The 21,099-nt window shown below is 59.4% G+C and overlaps 2 protein-coding genes across 6 annotated transcripts in view; both read left to right on the top strand.

Annotated features, from left to right (window-relative positions):
* The first annotated feature begins 4,866 nt into the window (after window positions 1–4,866).
* On the top strand, window positions 4,867–15,210 carry SESN2 (sestrin 2). 3 transcript variants are annotated; one of them, XM_065650790.1, is made up of 11 exons: window positions 6,529–6,621; window positions 7,342–7,501; window positions 9,283–9,348; window positions 10,148–10,345; window positions 10,745–10,927; window positions 11,346–11,555; window positions 12,217–12,367; window positions 12,527–12,642; window positions 12,918–13,108; window positions 13,813–13,957; window positions 14,038–15,210. In XM_065650790.1, exons 2-11 carry the CDS (start codon window positions 7,484–7,486, stop codon window positions 14,122–14,124), a joined length of 1,365 nt encoding a protein of 454 aa, XP_065506862.1. In that variant the 5' UTR covers window positions 6,529–6,621; window positions 7,342–7,483; the 3' UTR covers window positions 14,125–15,210. The 3 variants fall into 3 exon arrangements, with proteins under 3 accessions (XP_065506860.1, XP_065506861.1, XP_065506862.1); XM_065650788.1 differs by lacking the exons at window positions 6,529–6,621; window positions 7,342–7,501 and adding an exon at window positions 4,867–5,039; XM_065650789.1 differs by lacking the exons at window positions 6,529–6,621; window positions 7,342–7,501; window positions 9,283–9,348 and adding an exon at window positions 4,867–5,039.
* A 2,906-nt stretch (window positions 15,211–18,116) lies between these two features.
* PHACTR4 (phosphatase and actin regulator 4) overlaps window positions 18,117–21,099 on the top strand; it is a 65,902-nt gene continuing 62,919 nt past the window's right edge. Inside the window, exon 1 of one of the 3 annotated variants that reach the window (XM_065650750.1) lies at window positions 18,117–18,171. Coding sequence is in view for 1 of the 3 variants with exons in the window: in XM_065650749.1 (XP_065506821.1) it covers window positions 18,881–18,885 (5 nt within the window). In the remaining 2 variants the exon portion in view is untranslated. Of the gene's footprint in view, window positions 18,172–18,502; window positions 18,886–21,099 lie in introns of those variants that run through there. The other 2 variants (XM_065650752.1, XM_065650749.1) reach the window with 2 other exon arrangements.

Genomic DNA, 21,099 nt, shown 5'->3' on the forward strand with positions numbered 1-21,099 from the left:
AGGTTACACAGGAAGGTGTCCAGGCGGGTTGGAATGTCTGCAGAGAAGGAGACTCCACAACCTCGCTGGGCAGCCTGGGCCAGGCTCTGCCACCCTCACCGGGAACAAGTTTCTTCTCATATTTAAGTGGAACCTCCTGTGTTCCAGTTTGCACCCATTGCCCCTTGTCCTATCGCTGGTTGTCACCCAGAAGAGCCTGGCTCCATCCTCCTGACACCCCCCCTTTCCATATTGATCCCCATGAACGAGTCACCCCTCAGTCTCCTCTTCTCCAGCTCGGAGCCCCAGCTCCTCAGCCTTTCCTCACACGGGAGATGCTCCACTCCCTGCAGCATCTTCGTGGCTGCGCTGGACTCTCTCCAGCAGTTCCCTGTCCTGCTGGAACTGAGGGGCCCAGAGCTGGACACAACATTCCAGATGAGGTCTCCCCAGGGCAGAGCAGAGGGGCAGGAGAACCTACTGACCTACTGACCACCCCCTTCTAATCCCCCCCAGGTCCCATTGCCCTTCCTGGCCACAAGGGCCCAGTGCTGGCTCATGGTCACCCTGCTGTCCCCAGGACCCCCAGCTCCCTTTCCCCTACACTGCTTTCCAACAGGTCATTCCCCAACTTACACTGGAACCTGGGGTTGTTCCTGCCCAGATGCAAGAATCTACACTTGCCATTGTTCTATTTCATTAAATTTTTCCCTGCCCAACTCTCCAGCCTGTCGAGGTCCAGCCTAAGTGTGCAGCGGTGCTGAGCGTCTGCAGGGTGTGTTATCTCTGCTGAGCGTAGCACAAACCTGTCGGACCCTGGAATGTGCCCAATTCTGTTTACAGTGGGTCAGGAGACTCAAGCTGATCTGCCCAAGGCTGGGTCTGAGTCAGCGGGTAGAGCCAGGCCCAGCCTAAGATCCTCATTTCCTTCTCTCGGTGATTTATCCACTGCTTCTAAAGCAGCTTGAATGTTTGCAGAAGGATGTATCTTTTTTTATTTATCTATTTTGAGTTGTGATTGCTTTATTTTTTATTTAAAAGCTTAGGCAAAATATGCTTTTGGCAGTAGCTGAACACACTTGAATTTTACATCCTGATCTCAGCCACCTGCTAGTCATGAAATCAAGGTCAAAAATGAGATTTCCCGGTTTTTGGTCAGTGTTTTTTCCCCATTCCGCTCATTTCAGGCGAGCTGATGTTTGGCTGCCTGTTCCAGCAGAAGTCTCCGCTGAAGATGCAGAAGCTCAAAGTTTCCTGAGCACTGACCATGGGGGCTGGAGGTGGTTGGGCTTTCAGGCACAACGAAAACCTCTGGCAAAGCATTTTTTGAGACCTACCGACCAGGAGGATTAGATATTTCTTTTTTAAAAAAGTGATTACTTGAATAAATAGATCCTTTCCAAACTTCTAGGCCCCCTGGCAAGGATCTGAAACTTTTGTACACAAATGACCATGAACTCTTTCGCAGCCTGACAGGGGGTACCCAGCAGAAGTAAACCCATAGCAGAATTAAACCCACAGAAGAATTAAATTGACTTAACCAGCCGGTAATTACCCCAAACACACTCCCTTCCATTCCTCCCTAATTGCTGGATCTTGCTGGCTCACGCATGTGCCCTGGGGGCAACAGGCTTTAAAATTGTCTTTAAAAAAAACCACTAAGGATCTCAAAATCCTTTTAAAGCTTCAGTAACTTGTGTTTTGTAGCTGAGCCAGGTGAGCACAAGCTTTGTTCAGGAGATGAGGGCTCCAGAACAAAAGGAGCACCCGCCAGTCCAAACCAGTGCAAACCATTGTTTCGGGGGAGGTTGAGGTTGGATTTAGGAACAATTTCTTCCCCAAAGGGCTGTGGGGCATTGGAACAGGCTGCCCAGGGCAGTGCTGGAGTCACCATCCCTGGAGGGGTTGGACAGACGGACATGAGGTTCTCAGGACATGGGGCAGTGCCAGGCCTGGGGGAACGGTTGGACTCGATGATCTCGAGGGTTTTTTCCAACCAAAACGATTCTGTGATTCTCTGCTGCTTCTCTTTGTCCTCGGGCTCTGGGCTGGACAAAACCACCGGGCTGGTGAAGCACCAAAGGGCCGGACAAGACACAGATTGTCCCTGGCCAAACCTGTTGTTTGCTCTGAGGTGACTCACCTGGAGCAATCAGCTTTGCCTTCCTGTTTATCTTTCTCACAGCACAGTTAAACTAAAGTACAGTCAGCACCTTGGTAACAAGGGCACTGTCAGTCCCAAAATAATTACTGAGCTGCCGCCTGTTTCCCACGATTGGTGTTTCTGGAAACAGGGCGTTTGGGTTCAGCTCTTGGGTTCCTCTCTCGAGGAAATTTTGTCTTTGCCACCGTTTTGCCAATGAATATTGTCACGAGCCTGGCTGCAGCGCCGCTGTCTGTGAATCAGCCAGCGCGGAGAAACCCTCCCGGTCATATTTCCTTGAAGAACGAGCACTGCTGAGCTCAAACCGGGACAACAAGTGGGACCTCAAGGGTTCTTTGGTGACACTTGTGGGATGAAAGGACTTGAGATGCTGCAGCTGCTTTGGCACTGCCCCGTGTCACCCGTTTTGGGCACGAGTCCCCGGCAGTGCCGGGGTGGTGGCCGGTCACCTCCTTTGCCAGGGGCAAGAGAAGACGCTGGTGACAGCCTGAGCCGGCTGCTGCGTGGGCAGGAGCGTTGCAAACAGGCCGGGAAAAGTGCTGAGGCTGCAGGTGACGGGGCCGAGCCGGAGCAGATGGGGCACCGTGTGCTGCTCCGGGGCACCAAGCGAGTCCCCTGCCCGGCTCTGTGACCCACCGGCCGTGCCCAGCCCCTCCAGCCCCTGCTCTGCACGCAGGGGACACAGCGCTGCCCAGTCCTGCAAGTGTCCTTCTGGCATGGCCCTCGGTGTCTCCTGATGGGATATTTTTGTATTAAATATTTGGCATCGTCTCCAGCCCGTCTCTCCAGCTGGACCAGCGCCTGACGCACACCCACAGCCCTGGGGTCCCCAGGTCCCTCTCAGCCTGTCCCCACCGTGTCCAGAGCCTTCTGGGGGGCACAAAGGGAGGAAGAGGGGCAGCCCCCCAGTCTGGTTTGCTTGCACTGTGTTGTCCTCACTGCTGCAAAGCAAGAGGCGGCTTTTCGTCTCCAGGCTGACGTGTTTATCCAGAGCCAAGCTCGCGGCCTCAGGTAGCCCCGGTGCTGGCCAGGGACTGGCAGCAGTTTGGCTCTTGCCCCACGTGTGAGCAGCTCCAGGGCTCCCCGCAGGGTGAGATGCGGCCAAAGGAGCAGTCGATGGAGCTGGACCTGGGTGACAGCGGCTGAAACAGCGTCTCTGACCCCGGGGAATGTGGGAGCACATTCTCCTCAAAGCAGGAACAAGCTGGGCCGTGGATCAGATCAAATCAAATGATTCCTCTCAAATGATATCAGTGTTAACGCAGAGGTAAGCACCTCGGGGGGGCTGGAGCCGGGCGAGCAGGAGGCGACGTCCTCGCACCAAACACCGCCCAGACCCCACACCCTCCCTGTGCAAAACACCCCTAAAAATAGCACGGGGTGTCTGCAGGCTGCGCTGCACCGGGAAGGGGACAAGGACGGGGTGCAGCAAACCCGGGGACATTTGAAAGTGGCTCGGTACTCCGTCCCTGCAGAGGCCGGTGCAGCTGCAGCGCGCCGTGGCGTGCCGGCCGTTGGCTGTGCCGCCGGCACCGCGCTGCCGAAGCGCTGACACGTTCGCTTCATTGGCAGGAGCTCCGGGCTGGAGCTGGAGGAGACTGTTGCCAGGCAAAACCCGAGTTGTTTGTGCAGCGGCGCTTGTTTGCTGGACTTTGCCATGTGCAGCCTGTCAAGCAGCACCAGATTGTTATCAGCGCTGCTGTCTGGGGCTGCCCGTGGTTGTGGGATTTTTTTTTTTTTTTTCCCTTCCTTCTCCTTGTTTTGTTGGTGTTTGTTATCCAAACGGACGGGAGCTGGTGCGGGGCCGGACGCCTTGTAGGGAACGGGAGGGGAAAGCTGCTCTGAAACTCTTTGGGTCGATCAAACTCTGCAAAGCTTTAGGGAGCCTTGGGGTGCAGCGGAGTGGCAGGAGGGGGGACACAGCGATTGCTCGTGGCCGCACAGAGCCATGGGACAAGCTCCGTGCACAAGCTGAGAGCAGCTGAGCAATTTTGACAAATACCACTGCCCACAAGCACGCGCAGGCTCCTCGCGTGCCTTTTCCATCAGCTTTCTTTTTTTTTTTTCCCTTTGGCCTCAGGAGACTTTTTCCATGGCTCCCTGTGTCAGGTGCTGCAACAGGAGTTGGACATTGGGAAAAGTTTGGATATTAGGAAAAGGTTGGGCATGAGGAAAAGGTTCTTCACCCAGAGGTGCTGGACACTGGAACAGGCTCCCCAGGGAGGTGTCCCGGCCCCAACCTGACAGTGTTCAAGAGGAGCCTGGACACCGTCCTCAGACACACGGGGTGACCCGTGGGGTGTCCTGTGCAGGGACAGGAGTTGGACTCCGATCCTGTGGGTCCTTCCAGCTCAGGACATCCTGCGGTCCTGTCGTTCCTCTCAGAGCAGAGTGGACGCAGGCAGGAGCCCCAGACCCCCTCCCGGGCTCCCTGCCCGTGTCCGGGCGGCTCAGCCGCCGCAGTCCCGCGCCGCGGTGCAGCCCGCCCCGTTCACACCCGCCCCGTCCACACCCGCCGCGCTCGCACCGGAGCGGCGCCGGGGCGAACTACAACCCCCAGCACCCCCCGCGCTGCCGCTCCCTATTGGCTAACCGCGCCGGCTTGGCCCCGCCTCCGCGCTGCCATTGGTGGAGACTGGGGGCGGGGCTGTCGCCCGCCCCGCCCCTCCCGCCGCCGCGCTATAAAAGCGGAGCGGGCGGGCGCCGCGGGACGTTGCGGGGCCGGGGGTGCCGGGGGTGCCGGGGGTGCCCGGGAGCCCCCGCCCGGGGGGGGCCGCTCACAGCCCGGGGGTCCCGGGGCCCCGCTCCCCGCGCCGCCATGCTGCTGGCCGGCTCGCCGTGCCCCCGCGCGGGGCTGGAGGAGTACCGGGGCTGCGGGGCTCGGCGGGGCGCCGAGGTAAGCGCTCGGCTCGCTGCTCGGCTCCCCGGTTCGCTTCGCCTCCCCCGTCTCCGTGCATCCCCTGCCGCCGTGCGGCCCAGCCGGGGGGCCCTCAGGGAGGGGGCTGCTGGTGCCCCCCCACCCTGGGGCCGCTGTCCCCGTCCCCAGCCCGGCTGCAGGGAGGGGTGAAACCGGGACGTGTGGAGCCGGGCTGCGAAAATAACCCTCGTGCTTATTTGCGGAGAGCCTAAAAATAAGGGGACTGGGTTGTGGGAGCAGACTGGGGTGCTGGGATCCCACCCGGGGCTCCTGGGGTGGCCCTGTCCTGGCAGGGAGATATTGGGGTGGCTGGACGGGGAGATCTGGGGGTCTCCTGATCCCTCCAGGAGCTGCGATGAGTGTGGGAGCCGGGCAGAGGTCCTGCCTGCAGGAACGGGCTGGGAAGCCAAGGGAAACTGGGGCAGGGGCTGGCGGCGGGACGTGCCCGCTGGGGTGGGTGGCTGTGTCCGGCTGTTCGGCTTGTTCTCGTGTTCCTGGGCTGGGTGTGGGTTCTCTCTGATGTCCCCATTAACCCGAAGGTCTGGGAAACCTCTTGCGTTGCCCAGGGTTTTTTCGCATTTGGAGTCCAGTGTGCAAAATGAGTCTGAAATGTCTGTGGAGCTTTGCAGGACCCTCCCGGGCCATTGGACCTACCCGCAACTTCAGTGCACCGACCTGTTGAGTTCCCTGAAATGTTGGGAATTGCCTCTGTTTTTAAGACTTATTTTCCCATCTGAAAAAACCAAAACAACATTGGCAGTTTTTCCTCTTGCTCCTGCATTCCCCTTCCCCGGGGGCAGCGGGGTCGCCGCCTCCCCAAACAGCCGTTCAGGGTGTAGCTGCAGGGACAGTTACTCCTGACAGGGGCTGGAAACTGGGACAGTGGGTGGGAAAGAGCCCGGACAGCGGTGCTGCCGGGGAGCTCGCTCCGGCACTTGTGCTGGCGTGAGCTGAAACCTGAAATCGGTGCTTGGGGCAGGTTGGGGGGAGGACGGCGGTGGTGGGGATGCCACCAACGTCAAGCAGGTACCACAGAAACGCCAGGCGCGGTGGAAGCACCACGGCTTTGCTCCACGGCAGGGCTGGGGGTTCAGCGGCAGCTCCGCTCTTCTCCGTGACACCTTTTTGGGTTTTCAGGATGAGGCAGGGTGGGATTTGGGGACCCCCTTTCCCTCGTGCTGGAGAGCGGTGGCAGCCGGGTTTGGCTTTCGGGGAGCGGGTCTGGCTGGGGTCCGTGCGTCAGCGCGGCCGAGCCCCCGCGCCGCTCCCACCCCCGCTACGGCCCAGGCACAGCCTCCTGACGGGTTTTGGCAGGAGCCGGCTTCATGGTGTTTGTTTAACCTCGCCTTATCGGGAATGATTTTCCAACACCTGACTAAGCACTGGCACCGGTGCCGGCGGGGGCTCGCTGCTCAGCGCACCCGTCCTGCTCTTCCCAGGGCATGAACTCCTTCCCTCGGTAGCTCCATCAGTACCCTGGAGCCTGGGAGCAGGTTGCGTGGCTGGTGCGGGTCAGAACATCGCCTCTGTGCCTCAGTTTCCCCATCAGCGGAAGCGGGAGGTGAGACATTCCCCGGTGACGGTGCAGCCAGGGTTAACCGCAGCACCGCTGAGGATTGCAGTAAAACACACGAGCCTCTGCGTAGTGGTGATTAAAAAGCACCTTCCAAGGTCACCCTGAGCTGTCACCGACAAGCGGTGGGGCTGGCCGGGCTCCCTGGCTCCTCCTCGCTGTCACAGTCACCGGTCCTGCCCTGTCCCTCGTGGATTTGCCTTCCCGGGGTCTCTCCATTGCCGTCCCCTCCCAGGGAACCTCTTGAAGCACCAAAAAAGCTCTTTCTCCCCAAACCGTGAGTCAGTGCAGAGCCAGCTCAGCACCGGGAGCAGCGATGGCATCAGCCGGTTCCCGCTGTCACCCCGGTCCGGCTCCCGCGGTGACTCAGGGCAGGAGCATCCCGCACATGTCGCAGCGTGCGGGCTGGTGGCTTTGCTGGGGTGGCAGCAGCCCAGCGCTGGCGGGAGCCTGCGAAGCACTGCGACCCACTGCCCGACACACGGGGAGCGCGTGGCCACCGCGACAGCTGCTGCCTTGTCACCTCGTGCCACCCTACACCCCTGTCCCTCTCGGGAGAGGGTGCCAGGCTGCACCCACTGCTGTGACAGTGGTTTGGAGACAGCGGCAGGAGAAGGCACCCACTGTCACCTGGGCTGTGCCTGGCTCTGGCTCTCGGGTGTCTCCTGGTGACACCAGGTGACAGCGCCGGGGCTCGTCCCTTCGCAGGGCACTGCAGAAAAGACCGCGGGGGAAGCAGCTGCCTGTCCCTCGCTCCACGCTGGAGAGCGGGACGTGTCGTCCTGCCGTCGGCATCCCCGGCTGCGTGTGTCCGGGTACCGTCCTCCCGCTGCCACCGTCCCCCGGTGACATGTCTCGTCTCCTGCAGGTGACTCCATCGCTGTCACCTCTCCTGCCGGGCTGCGGGGGTGCTGGGGGTGATGCTGGGTGCTGAGCTCAGGGGAAAATGTAGATTTGGGGGCTGAGTTTCCCATTGAGCTTCCCCGTCACTAATGAGCTGGAAGGTGTTTGTCTGATTGTGCTGTTGGTGTTTTTTTGAAGGCTTCTCAGTTTCGGAAAGCGCTGCTGGGTGCTGTGCTTGCTTTTCCCTGTCTCAACGCCGTGGGATCCTATGGGACGGGATGTAGGGGGGTCCGTGCCCTGCCCGCCCGCGGGAGCCCCCGCCAGCCGTGGAGGGGTGGGATGTGGGGAAGGGAATCGCTTCGGGGCAGTGGGGCTGGTGATTTGGGGGGAGCACCTGCCTGGCTGAGGAGTGCCAGAAACTGGGGGTCAGTGCCTTTGTCCCCTGTGCTCGGGGACAGGTCCCAGCCTTGTGGTGCCACCCTGGCTCCTGTTAGCGAGGGGACCCGGGGCATTTCTGCAGGAATGGGCGGAGGAGACGGGTGCTTCCCCACCCTGAGCATCTCCTCTGCAGCGGGTACCACCACCAGCTCCTGCAGCCGGAACGTGGGTCGGAGGCAGCGATGCTGTGGGCGCACATCTGCCAAATGCCCTTTCTCAGCCCTGGTGTCACGCAAGCGCCGTGTCCCCCTGTATTTGGGGGGACCACACACCAGCCGCCCTTCCCCCTTGCCTCCTTTCCCAGAGCACTTAAAACCTTTTCCATCCTCTTTTCTCCCAGCCCCACACCAGGTTCTGGGTTCTCTGTGGGTGTTTTGAGAGGGATTGTTTGATTATTTTGGCTCTCGAGGTTGGGTGCTGTGTCCTCCCCATTGGCACCCATGGGTGCTGCTGTGATGCAGGTGGAGAAATTTCCCCTGCACGGCTGCAACCTTGCGAGCTGGTGGGATGCTGCAGTGCCAAACTGGGATGGGGGAGGATTCAGGCTCTGCTGTGTCCCTGGGTTTCAGCTCCTTGGCTGGCTGGGGGGTCCCCATGGGCACCGAGACCCTTGCAGCAGGAGGGCTGGGGGGGCCCTGGTCCCGTTGTGCTCCTGTTTGCATCATCCCCCCGTGTGCACCCTACCTGGCGGAGAGGAGCAAAATATCTGCTTGGGGAAAATACAGCATGGAACCACTTGCTGTTCCCTGGGAAGGGGGAGATGGAGCATGGGGAGGTCGGAGATGAGCTGAACCTTGTGTTCGGAGTGCAGAGAGCAGCAGCTGCCCTGTACGCGGGTGGCTCATTTCAGTTTTAATTACATTAACGGGTCTGAAGAGGGGAGGAAATAACTGGTGATGTTTATTGGCATTTTGTGCCCCGGGGAGGTTATCGGGTGCTGTATTTACGGCGGTGGTTGCAAACTGCAGCGCCTGGATTGGCACCGAGGCTGGAGCCGTCCTGCCCCTTGGGCCCCCCTGGGTCCCCCCCGGGCTCTCTTTTCCCCCGTGTTTTCCCGAGGAGGTTGTAAACTGAGACCTGGGAGCCAGGGGGTGTCTCCGCTCTCCTGGCCCGCGATGGCACGGCTCCGGTGTCCTGGCACGGCTCCGGTGTCCTGGCACGATCCCCGTGTGTCGCACACACCTCCCGGGGTGCGGAGCAACACCTCTGCCCGATTTCATCAGGCACTGCCTGGCCTGACGCAAGGGCGATGGCCGCGTGTCCCCACGGCTGCCTGCGTCACCCCTTCCGGTGCCACCACGCTCGTCCCACCGGTGACACTCGGTGGCTCCCGGTCCCAGGCTAAAGCCGCTGCTTTTCCCCCCCTAGGAGCGAGGGGTGAAGGTTCCCTGGCAGCTGGGGAGGGGTCCCAGCGCCTTCATCCCCCTGGAAGAGGTAAGAGCTGTGGGGGTGGTTTGGGGTGGGCACGTCCCTCCCTACTGGGGGGCTCCCCAACCCTCCTCCGCCTCAATTACCGGTGCCCGAACGGGGTGGGCAGCTGGGGAGGAGGTTGGATGGGGAAGGGTCACCCACCCAGCAGAGGGTGGGGGGTGTCTTGTTTTAGAGGGCAGGGGGAGCAGTTGTGTTGTTTCCACCCCGGTGTTTTCCTGCCCCGAGTCACTGCCCCGCCTGTGCCTCAGTTTCCCCACTCGCACAAACGCGTCTGTCTTCTCCCTGTGCTGCAAAGGGGCTGCAGCCCCCATCCTGCTCTACCCCCCCGCACTCCAAAAACCGTGACCAGAAATCCCCAGGGCTCACCAGCCCTATCTTGGCACCCGCCGTCGCTGTCCCAGATGGTTCCCCCTTTGACAGAGATAGCGCCGGGGTTTCGTCACCACGCTGGGGGTGGAGGTGCTTTGGGGGCTGAGCCCCATCTCCTCCCTGCTCCACACCAGAGCCCAAATAAACAACCCAACCTGCGGGCTGAGCTGCGTGGGGTCCGACATGGAGCCCCCCCGTCACCCGCTGTCCCCTGGGGCCGGGAGGGGGGACACGGGCAGCGGGGGCTGCCGGAGGTGTCCGTACCGGGCGGCGGGGAGGCGGATGGGCACCTCCAACAGGGTGAGCATCTGATGGGCGCTCCTGGGTCCTGCTGATGGGGCGGGGGTCTCCCTGTAGGTTAGGAGGGCTGTGAAAGAATGGGGGGGCTGCAGCGCCCAGCCCTTCACCCGCTTCCTCTCCCCCATCCCGGCAGATCCTGCAGGAAGGTGCGGAGAGCAGCCGGCACCAGCTGCTGGTCGAAGCCTTCGTCTCGGCGGGGAGGGTGGACAACATCACCATGGTCATGGGGCTGCACCCCCAGTATCTCAGCAGCTTCTGGAAGACCCAGTACCTGCTGCTGCGCATGGACGGGCCCCTGCCCTACCACAAGCGCCACTACATCGCCATCATGGTGAGGATGGGGGCGCCCTGGGGGCAGGGGGTCTCGGGGGGTATATACGGTCCCAGTGTGGTTTTTGGCTTTTTGTGTTTTGTTTGTTTTTTGTTTTGTTTTTTTGTTTTTTCCTGGAGACGGGAAGGTATTTGGGACCCCCTCTGAGGTCCCAGAGGCTTCGAAGCCCCTTTGGGGTTGGTGCTCACCCAGGGTACACCAGCAACCCCCCCGCTTCCATGGCCGCTGGGGACCTGAACTGGTAACGGGTAGGGGGGTGGGCAGAGACCCCTGTCCGGGCTCATCTCCCCACGGGGGATGCGGGGGGGGCTCCTGCCTTGGCTTCTCCGAGGGCTCGTAGCGGGGTTGCGGGGGGGCCCTGGCCGGTGCCGGGGGGTGACCGCCCGGCTCTCCCCGCAGGCAGCAGCCCGGCACCAGTGCTCCTACCTGGTGGGTTTGCACATGGGCGAGTTCCTGCAGGTGGGGGGCAACCCGGCCTGGCTGCAGGGGCTGCACTGTGCCCCCCAAAAACTCAGGAACCTCAACGAGATCAACAAGCTGCTGGCGCACCGGCCCTGGCTCATCACCAAGGAGCACATCGAGGTGAGAGCCGATGCTGCTGGTGCGGGTTGTGTGGTTTGTTTTTTTTTTCCCCCCCCCAAACACACTCTGATTTCGGGGGCTTGACCCCAGCGGCCATATCCCTGCTTGCACAACCCCCCAGATTTAACCCTTTCAGGGAGTCTCCGAGCTGGGGGGCAGGGGCTGTGCTGCTCTGAGGGATGGGGAAGGGGTGACTTGTCCCCCTGTGGCAGATGCGCTCGACCCCCCCCACCCCGTGGCAAGCAGGACTCTAAATCGGTGACACCCCCATGGCTGGGACTGTCCTGGTGACAGCTGGTTTATTGGGGAGGCACATCGCAGATGCCCTCCTGTCTCCCTGCCCTGGGCTTAGCCCTGCTGTGGTGGGGGGTACAGCACGGCCAGTTGGGGGGTCTCTCCAACCCCCCGTGCCTTGCAGGCGCTGCTGAAGACGGGGGAGCACAGCTGGTCGCTGGCGGAACTGGTGCAGGCGCTGGTGCTCCTCACCCACTACCACTCGCTCGCCTCCTTCGTCTTCGGCTGCGGCATCAACCCCGAGGAGGAGCAGGATGGGGGGCACGGCTGCCGGCCCCCCTCGCCCCACAGCGACAGCAGCCCTGCCTCTGATGACAGCGTGGGGGGCTCCAGGGTAAGGGGGGGATCCTGGGGGGCTGGAGCGAGTTGGGAGAAGGGAACGGAGCTGGCGAGGGGCTGGAGCACAAGTGTGATGGGAGCGGCTGAGGGAGCTGGGGGTTCAGCTGGAGAACAGGAGCTGAGGGGAGACCTTCTGATCTCTGACCTGCCTGAAAGGAGCTTGGAGCCAGGGGGGGTCGGGCTCTGCTCCCCAGGAACAAGCGCCAGGACCAGAGGAAACGGCCTCGAGTTGCGCCAGGGGAGGCTGAGGTTGGATCTGGGGAACAATTTCTTCCCCAAAGGGCTGTGGGGCATTGGAACAGGCTGCCCAGGGCAGTGGTGGAGTCACCATCCCTGGAGGGGTTGGACAGACGGACGTGAGGTTCTCAGGACATGGGGCAGTGCCAGGGGTGGGGGAACGGTTGGATTTGATGATCCCGAGGGACTTTTCCAACCAAAATGATTCCGTGATTCTATGATCCCCTGTGCAGCAGCATCCTCTGCAGGGCTTCCCGCTCCTCACGGTCCCGCGATGAGACGGGGGAGCTCTGGGCTCCGGGCAGGACAACCCCGGAGGCAAAAACACCCTTTGGAGCATCCCTGGGGCTGCTCCAAGTGACAGCAGAACTGCTGCTCTGGGCTTGCAGTCCCTCTGACTCTGCCCTCTGCTCGGCCAGGGCAAGGACGGGCTGCGGGAGGTGGAGGTGCTGATGGAGAGGATGAAGCTGCTGCAGGAGAGCCAGCTGGAGGAGGAGGGCGTCACGCAGGAGGAGATGGCGACGCGCTTCGAGCTGGAGAAGACGGAGAGTTTGCTGGTCGCTCCCTCGGGTGAGGAGGTGCAGGGGTGCAGCTGGCCGGGGATGGGGTCCCCGCGGGCCGGGGGTGTCACAGGGGAGGGGGGAAGGAGCCCAGGGAGGAGCAGGATGCGGCCCCCAGCTGCAGCGCTGCTGCTCTGTCCGGTGTCACACAGCGCTCATCGCCTTGTAGATCTGTCGGATCACTCCCTGCAGTCCAACGTCCTCTGCTTCGTGGAGGACCCCGAGTTCGGCTACAAGGACTTCACGCGGAGGGGCGAGCAGGCGCCCCCCACTTTCCGGGCGCAGGTGGGTGCTCGTGGTCCCGCGCCAACCAGAGGGGATGGGGTGACGGGGCGCGGGGTGGCAGGTCCCACTTGTCTCAGTGCGGGGGCAGCAGGGGTGTCCCCAGCATCGTGGACAGCATGGGTGCAGAGAGCAAAGGGCTGGGAGTAGCAGCGCAACCAGTTGCTAATAGTTTTGGGGGTCAGCATTTTGGGGGAGACCCCAGCTTACGTCCCTGGATTTGAAGGGACCCCATGCTTCCCCATCAAACCCCTACCCCGGTGTCCTTTCTGCGGCAGGATTACACCTGGGAGGACCACGGCTACTCACTGATCAACCGCCTCTACCCCGACGTGGGGCAGCTCCTGGACGAGAAGTTCCAGGTGGTTTACAACCTGACGTACAACACCATCGCCATGCACTGCGGCGTGGACACGTCCATGCTGCGCAGGGCCATCTGGAACTATGTCCACTGTGTCTTTGGCATTCGGTAGGTCCCCGAGGTCCCCAAGCCACGGCTGGAGCCTGTTCTGTGCCCTGGGTGGAGCCCATGAGCGGGTCCAGCCTGGGAACCTCAGCGCAGGACACACATGGACCTGCTGGAGAGGGGCCAGAGGAGCCCCAGCAATGACCCGAGGCTGGAGCAGCTCTGCTGGGAGGACAGGCTGAGAGAGTTGGGGGGTTCGGCTGGAGGAGAGAAGCTCCGGGGAGACCTTAGTGCGGCCTTTCCGGACTTAAAAGGGGCTGATGAGAAAGATGGGGACAGACTTTTGAACAGGGCCTGTTGTGACAGGACAAGGGGTGATGGTTTAAACTAAAGGAGGGAGATTCAGGCCAGACATGAGGAAGGAATTGTTGGCCCTGAGGGTGGTGAGAGCCTGGCCCAGGTTGGCCAGAGAGGTGGTGGCTGAACCATCCCTGGAGACATCCCGGGCCAGGCTGGACGGGGCTCTGAGCAACCTGAGCTGGTGCAGATGTCCCTGCTCATGGCAGGGGGGGCACGGGGGGCGCTGGGGAGGTCCAACCCAAACTGTTCTGTGATTCTAAGACTCGGTCTTGGTGAGGCTGTTGCTACTGCTTAGACTACAGCAAGGCGATGCTGTTAGGGGGCTCAGGGTCCGTCCAGAAAGCCCTTGGGATGTGTCAAAGGGTGGGGGTTACATGTGGAGTAACGCACCGTCCTCTCTCCCCCAGCTACGACGACTATGACTACGGGGAGGTGAACCAGCTCCTGGAGCGCAGCTTGAAGATCTACATCAAGACGGTGGCCTGCTACCCGGAGAAGACGACCAAGCGGATGTACACACAGTTCTGGAGACACTTCAAGCACTCGGAAAAGGTGCTGCCCCATCCCTGCCCCTCCTGGCAGGCTGTGGGGGGATGCCGAGCCCCCCATGCCCTGACCCCCCTCTCTCGTAGGTGCACGTCAACCTGCTCTTGCTGGAGGCTCGGATGCAGGCGGCTCTGCTCTATGCCCTGAGAGCCGTCACCCGCTACATGACCTGACCGACCTCGCTCCCTCCTCCTCCTCATCCCCCAGGTTTGGGAGGAAAAGCCAGGAGGGAGCTGGGACCCTAAAGACTTTGCTGGAATATTGGCTTCCCCCCCGCTAAAAGGGGCCTGGAGCTCTGGAAGGAAAGGGGGGGCTTCCCTGCCCCAGCCTAGGAGAGGGGAGGGGACAACTGAGATGCCACCAGTGCTGGGAAGCCCCCTGAGATCTGGGGGTGCTCTGTGCCTTTCTTGGGGTGAGCCTGCATGAAGCCAAACCGGGGGTGCTGCCTTCGCCATGGTGTGACACCTCTGCGTCCCCTGCTGGCACCAGGACTGTCCTCATGGGCCTTACCCCGGCTTCTTGGGGTCTCATTGTGCTGGAAGACGTGCAGCTGCTGGGGGGGATGCTGCCCTGGCACCCCGACCCCAGGTCTCTGCCTTGCACCACCGCAGGAGGGGTGGGAAGGATCCAGCCATCCCGTCACGGTGACACTCGCCTCCGAGCTGGGTCCCCCCCACATCGGTGTCCCTGTGGCTGGGGGACAGGCTGTGGCTCCTCCAGGGTGTCCTGACTGCTGCAGTGCCCGCTGTGACATGGGTGTCCCCTCTGTGGCTGGGGGTGCGCGCAGCCCCTCGCTGCTCCTCCCCAGGGGTCCTGGCACACTGGACCCCAACCCAGCCCTGGGGGGGCTGCGGGAGGGTTGAACCTGCCCCATCCTGCCTGCCCGAGGCCCTGTGACTGGGGACATGAAGTGCCTGCTGTGAGGTGACAGTGCGGGACGTGGCGGCCGTGGCGTTACCCAGATGTGCCGGAGCATCTCCCAGCAGCGCGGGTCACCAGGGGGTGCTGGTTTGGGAGAGCCCCCACTCCCGGCTCTGCTGGAGCGCGGGGCCGGGTCCAGCGGCATCACCTGCTGCTTGGCCACTGCTGGTTTGTCTCTGCTGAACTGTAGCTCCAGTTAAATTATTTCCTTTTTTTTTTTTTTTTGGTGGGGGGGGGTGTATATTTACTCCTGACTTGGTGTCGAAATGCCACTGTGACTTTGCTACAGATCTTGTTTGAAAAAAAAAAAAAAAATAAAATTGTTCTTTTTTAATTTATTTTCTTTTTCTTTTTTTTCCCCCAACCCCTCTGCAGGGCAGCGCTGCTGAGCGAGCGCCCGTGAGCTGCAGCTTCCCTTTGCTCTTGCTCAGCCCCAGGGACTCATCCTGCACATGCAGTATAGGGGATGGGGGTCCCACAGCTCTGGGGTGGGTGGGAGCAGCCCTGGGTTGTTCAAGGGGGCAAAAGGAGGGGCCTGTGCACTCCCTAGTTGTATGAGGGGGTGCGCTCAGCTCCAGTGCACCCTCCTTGCAGCAACTGTTCACAACTTCTCTGGCGTGTAGCCAGGATTTGGGGCAGCGGTCCTCATCCCAAGGCGGGTGTCCTGTGGGATGCCCTGGTCCTGTTGCTGGGGCGGGGGGTGACGTGGCACTGGGGGCACGCCAGCCCCGTGACGTGGAGCCCAGCACGTATCGGGGTGCAGCAGGAGCCCCTGGCAGCCGCTGATAAGAGCCCCGGGGAGGGACCAGCCCCGTCCCCGCAGAGCGAGGTGCATCCCCAGCCGTGTCCCCAAGGAGCCAGATCCAGGGAGCAGGAGCAGTGATGCCACCCCAGCACCCAGCCTCCAGCCCAGGCTTGTGTCTAAACCCCTCGTTCAGGGAGCTGCAAAGCATGAAGGCTCTTAAAAGTGTTATTTTAATCCTTTTTTCCCCCCCTACAGTCTTGCAAAGCTTGGTCTTAGCAGCGAGTCCTAGTTTGCACTCCAAGTTTTCCTCTCCAGATTTATTTTAAATCCCCAAAGGATTACCCATGGGCACCCAGCGCTTCCCGTGCTTCTCCCTCCAGCAGCAGTAGCACCCAGGAAGGACCAGTCCTTGCTTTATTTTTCTCTCATTTTTCTACTCCAGCATCAAATAACTTGTGGGTGAGTTGGCACTGTGGGTCTCTTTTAACTCATTGTACCATTTTAACCCCCTTCCTTTTTTCAGATGGTCACATTTATAAACGAATAAATTCCTCACCCTGTGTTTAACCAAGGTCTGCAATTTGTGAGCACATATATAATTCATCAGCAGCTTTCATTGTTTGTCTCACAGGGCAATAGGCATGTTAATAATCTCCCTACCTGCAGCTGATAGTTATGATCCCAATGCATGCATTTTGTTTGCATTACAAGTGCCCTCAGTTTAAAAACATAATGTTAGTGGTATTTGAAAACATAATGCTAGTGGTGTTTAAAAATGCAGTAATGCAATAGGAAAATAAGAATAATAATTGTGGGCTGTGCTGAATGAGCCTTTAAGTCTGATGGAGTCCAAAGCAGATAAATTCAGGCTGGAAACAAAGCAGCTCCTCGAGGGTCTGTATTCTCTCCACCTGCTGCACAGACAACGACGACACAATAGTTTAATTCATATCTAATGTTTTCAAATTGGGTTTATCTTTTTGAAACACCCTGTAGGAGCAGCAACACCCCTGGTGACGGTGTCTGTCCCACGGTGACCCGGTGGCACTGGGCACGGTGTGTGTTACACGGGGAACTGGGGCTGGTGCCGGGACGGACTGTGCCTGGGGATATTTTGGGCTCCATGGGCAGGACACATTCTGTCCTCGTGAGCTAAGACAGTGACCAGGGGCTGGTCCCTTCCCTCCCACCCGTTGCCTTGTAAAACCCTCTCTGGGGGCACGGGAATGTTCTGGGACTTTGCTGCACTGTGACCTGGGGGTTCAGCTGGAGAACCGGAGCTGAGGGGAGACCTTCTGATCTCTGACCTGCCTGAAAGGAGCTTGGAGCCAGGGGGGGTCAGGCTCTGCTCCCCAGGAACAAGCGCCAGGACCAGAGGAAACGGCCTCAAGTTGCACCAGGGGAGGCTGAGGTTGGATTTAGGAACAATTTCTTCCCCAAAGGGCTGTGGGGCATTGGAACAGGCTGCCCAGGGCAGTGCTGGAGTCACCATCCCTGGAGGGGCTGGACAGACGGAGATGAGGTTCTCAGGACATGGGGCAGTGCCAGGGCTGGGGGAACGGTTGGACTCCATGATCTTGGGGATCTTTTCCAACCAAAATGATTCTGTGATTCTATGTCCGGGCGATCGAGGGGAACAAACCAGCTCCACGGGCACCGCTCCCCCCTCAACCCTCGATTTCCTTGCCTGGCAATAGATTTGCAGCCCTAACGGCCCCCGCGACGTTTCCACGGCCGCGCTGGGGGGGCCGCGGCTGCACCTCCCCGGCGCTCGGCGGCTCCTCCCGGCGTTCCTGGGGCGGCAGCGCCGCTCGCCGGGGACCCGCAGCAGCGCGGGGGCCGGAGGTTTGTTGACGTTTGAGCTCTAACCTATATATATATATATATATATATATATATATGCTTAAATAAATATATTACCTTGTTTTGCCTAAGGACGTTAAATAGTCCCTGCCACCCAGGGCACCCCCTGACCCCAAAGCCTCACCCCACGGCCGCCCCCAGCACCCCAAGCCCCCATGACCCCTGTCGCTCCCTGAGCCCAAATGCTCACCCCAAGCCCCCACCCTAAATCCCTATGACCCCTGGCATCCCCTGACCCCAAAGCCTCACTGCAATCCCCACTGCAACCCACACAGCAGCCTATCGCCCCCCGCCCCAATTTCCCATTGGGCATCCTCCCCTCCCCCAGCGTCCCCCCCCAAATTCCCCGACCCCGCTTCACGCCCCCCCCGCTGCCCCGAGCTGCGGCGAGGGGGCGTGGCCTGCACAGAGGGGGCGTGGCCTGCACATAGGGGGCGTGGCCTGCACATAGGGGGCGTGGCCTGCACATAGGGGGCGTGGCCTGCACGGAGGGGGCGTGGCCGCCCAGGACGGGGGCGTGGTCTGTCGGGGGCGTGGTCTGTCGGGGGCGTGGTCTGTCGGGGGGGCGCGGCCTCCGCCGGGGTGGACTACATGTCCCGGCATGCTCCGCGTGAGTTCCCCCCCCTCCCCCCGAGGCTTCCGGCGGGGCGGCCCGGGAGCGGCGGACGGAGCCGGTGTCCGCGGGCAGGCGGTGAGGGCGGCCGGCCGGCCGGGGGGCCCCGCCGCGGGGCGGCCAGGCCGGGCCCGGCTCCCGTGCCGGGCGGCAGTTCTGCGGGTGGCGGGTGGTGTGTGAGCGGGGGGCGAGAGGGGCCTGTGCGGGTGCCGGGGCCTGTGCGGGTGCCGGGGTGTGAGGGGAGCGCTGGGGGGTCTGTGAGGGGAAGCGGCGGGGCCGGGCCCAGCGGTCACTCCGGGCCGTGCGCTGCCCGCCGGGGACCCCGGAGCTCCGCGGCTGGGCCGGGGGCGGTCCCGGCGGGGAAACTCCTCCGGGCTCCGGCTCACGGCTCCAACTCAGCCCAGAGAGCGGCTGCGGACCCCGCGGCCGGAGCCGGGCGGTCCGTGCGCTGCTGTCCGCCCAAGGGCTCGGGCCGGGACTGAAAGTAAAACCCGGTTTTTCGGCCGATTTGCCGCCCCGTTGCTGTCTGTGGGAGCGCTTTCACCTTTAAGTTCTTTCTGAGGCAGCCCCTTTGGTATTTCTTTGTTTGATCTGTTCTGTCTTCATGTTGGCTGAAATTCGAAACGTCGCTGCTGTGCTTTCTCCTTTAATTGTTCCTTTCCCTCTGTTTGTGTGCAGATGAATTATTTACCTCTTCACTTTGCATTGGGGTGTGTTTGTCCAGGTGAAGCTGGGTGAGGGCTTGGTGCCCCTCTCTGGGGCTGAAGGAGCTGAAAAAATAAAGTAAATGAGGTGAGAAGGTGCTTAATCGAGGCTGAAAATAAGTAAAAAGCTCCTCTTAAACATTAGGATGTTTAAATGCTGCTTGCACAAGCCTAGAAAGAGAAGTGGGAATGCTTGTGATTGCTCCTCTCTGTAAAGAAACCTTGAATTGTATAGGAGTGAGTTTTAAACTAGAAGCTGGGCTTTGAAAAATATGAACATCAGCAAGTCCAGGGGGGACTCAGGTTTGCTTGCAGTGGAAGGAGAATGATGAAGTTTTTTGTGGTCTATTCTTGGTGGGTAAAGGGTCAGTTCAGCTGAATTAGCTTGATGTCAGTGTTGTGTAAGTTCTACCGCAGTGTAATTAAAGCCCTCTGCCTGCTATGATTTCACTATAAATGCCTGTTGCTCCTCAAATCTACTGTTTAAATTAATAAAAATTATTTTTAAAAGTAGACAAGACCTAAAATTGTGATTTTACATAGTTTAAATTTCTTCTCTAATGACAGTGCAAAAAAGGGGTAAATAAAGCCAAAATGGGGCCATTTCAAAGGGAACCTCGTTGGCACACAGTTACGCCGATTTAAATTAATACCTTGGATGATGCTGATGGCAACAAACCCCTTTTCCCATTCAGAGTAGGTTTAAACTTGTTCTTCCCAGCAGCGCTGGAAATGACTGCTCTGGTTTGTCCCAAATTAGCGCAGTTTCAAGTGTGTCAGCTTGTACTTTCACAGGCCTGGCTTTGGTAACAGGTGATATCTCAAAGGGTGTTTGTGTAAGGAACGTTTTCCTTCTGGGCTACCAAGAAATGAGCTGTATGTGAGGCACAGAGCATCCTCGAGTCCTGGGAGATGGAGGGAATCCTCTGGGAATATGGGAGAAGCTGCCACAAAACAAGGGGAATGTGATTGCGTCCTTGTTTTCTTGCTGCTGGATCAGTAATCTGTGATTATACAGTCTTCTACTTCATTCAATCACTGGTTAATTTGATTTCCAGTTTAATTTGATGACGGCTTTGAGAGCCAAATCACTTGTATTTAAACAAACGGCTTCTATTTTGATCAGATTTCATTGTGTTTGGCATGTGTTGGGGCATTATATGTATTAAAAATCACTGACACTGCAGTTCTTGCAGGTCTATTAGTCAGTGATGAATATTCAGTCATGAGCTGTACCAAACCTGTGTCTGGCAGGGAGTGGACGGGGGGGTGTGAAGCAAAACCCACACAATGGTGGGAGTTGCACTGATATGAGTTTTTGGTCGCTGCTCTAAGGGATGCCGTGCACAGAGCAAGTTGCAGATATCCTTGGGACCATCTGGGTCACCTCAAAACATGGTCATTTTTTAGGCAGAACCAGAACTTTGGGCTACAAGGAATGCAAGGAGGCTGATACAGCTGTTGGGGGCAAAGACGTCACCTCGTTCCTGCTTCCATTGAAGTGTGTGTAGTGAAGAGATGCTCTGTGTCATTCAGAATTGGTTTCCTAATTTTTAGTTGAGATTTTCTGCAAACAAGTGCCACGTGGTTTGTTCGTGGGGTTTTTTTCTGAGTGTGAAAAAGCTTTTTGTTTTTTGCTTGTGGGTTTGGGTCCCGTGGAAAACTAATGGCTGTGTGGCTGTGGCAGCATTAGGGCCTCAGCTTTGTGTCGAGGGGAAAAAAAAAAACCCAGCTCTTTCAGAGATCTATTTTTATCATTTAATTAGTAGCTCTTGCTGACTTGTCAATGCCGCGGTGATAACAGTTTCCAGTTCTTTCCTGCGCAGTGGGGTCACGCGTTAGTCAGGCAGCGAATGCACCAGCCCGTGGTCAGACCTTGGGCTGGCTCTGGTTTGGGCGGGTTTAACTCCTTCCAAACTGCGCCCCCAAATCCAAGGGCAGATTCCAGGTGAGGAGTGAGTGTATAGATATACAGGATTTTGTGAATCTTTAGCTGAGGGTCTCAAATGGTGACTGTCCTTAATTTGTCTCTGCCCCGAGGACTTTCTGTATGTGAGGTGTGGAGGTTGGTGTGATTTGTTGCTGGCTGGTGACAGGCTGGGGACCACAGGTTTGCAGATTTCCCGATTCTGGCTCTTATCTGCTGGTTTTGAACGACTTGAGTCGATCTTTCGATCTTTCGGGGTTGGAAGGTGACCGTGCAAAACCTCTAGCGATGACTAATTATGCACTGGTATTTACACTCCTTGCAAATGAGGAATTGCTGTTTTCCTGTTCTCTACATGATGAAGCCCTTAATCTA

The sequence above is a fragment of the Caloenas nicobarica genome, chromosome 23 (genome assembly GCF_036013445.1).
Source record: "Caloenas nicobarica isolate bCalNic1 chromosome 23, bCalNic1.hap1, whole genome shotgun sequence".
Lineage (NCBI taxonomy): Eukaryota > Metazoa > Chordata > Aves > Columbiformes > Columbidae > Caloenas > Caloenas nicobarica.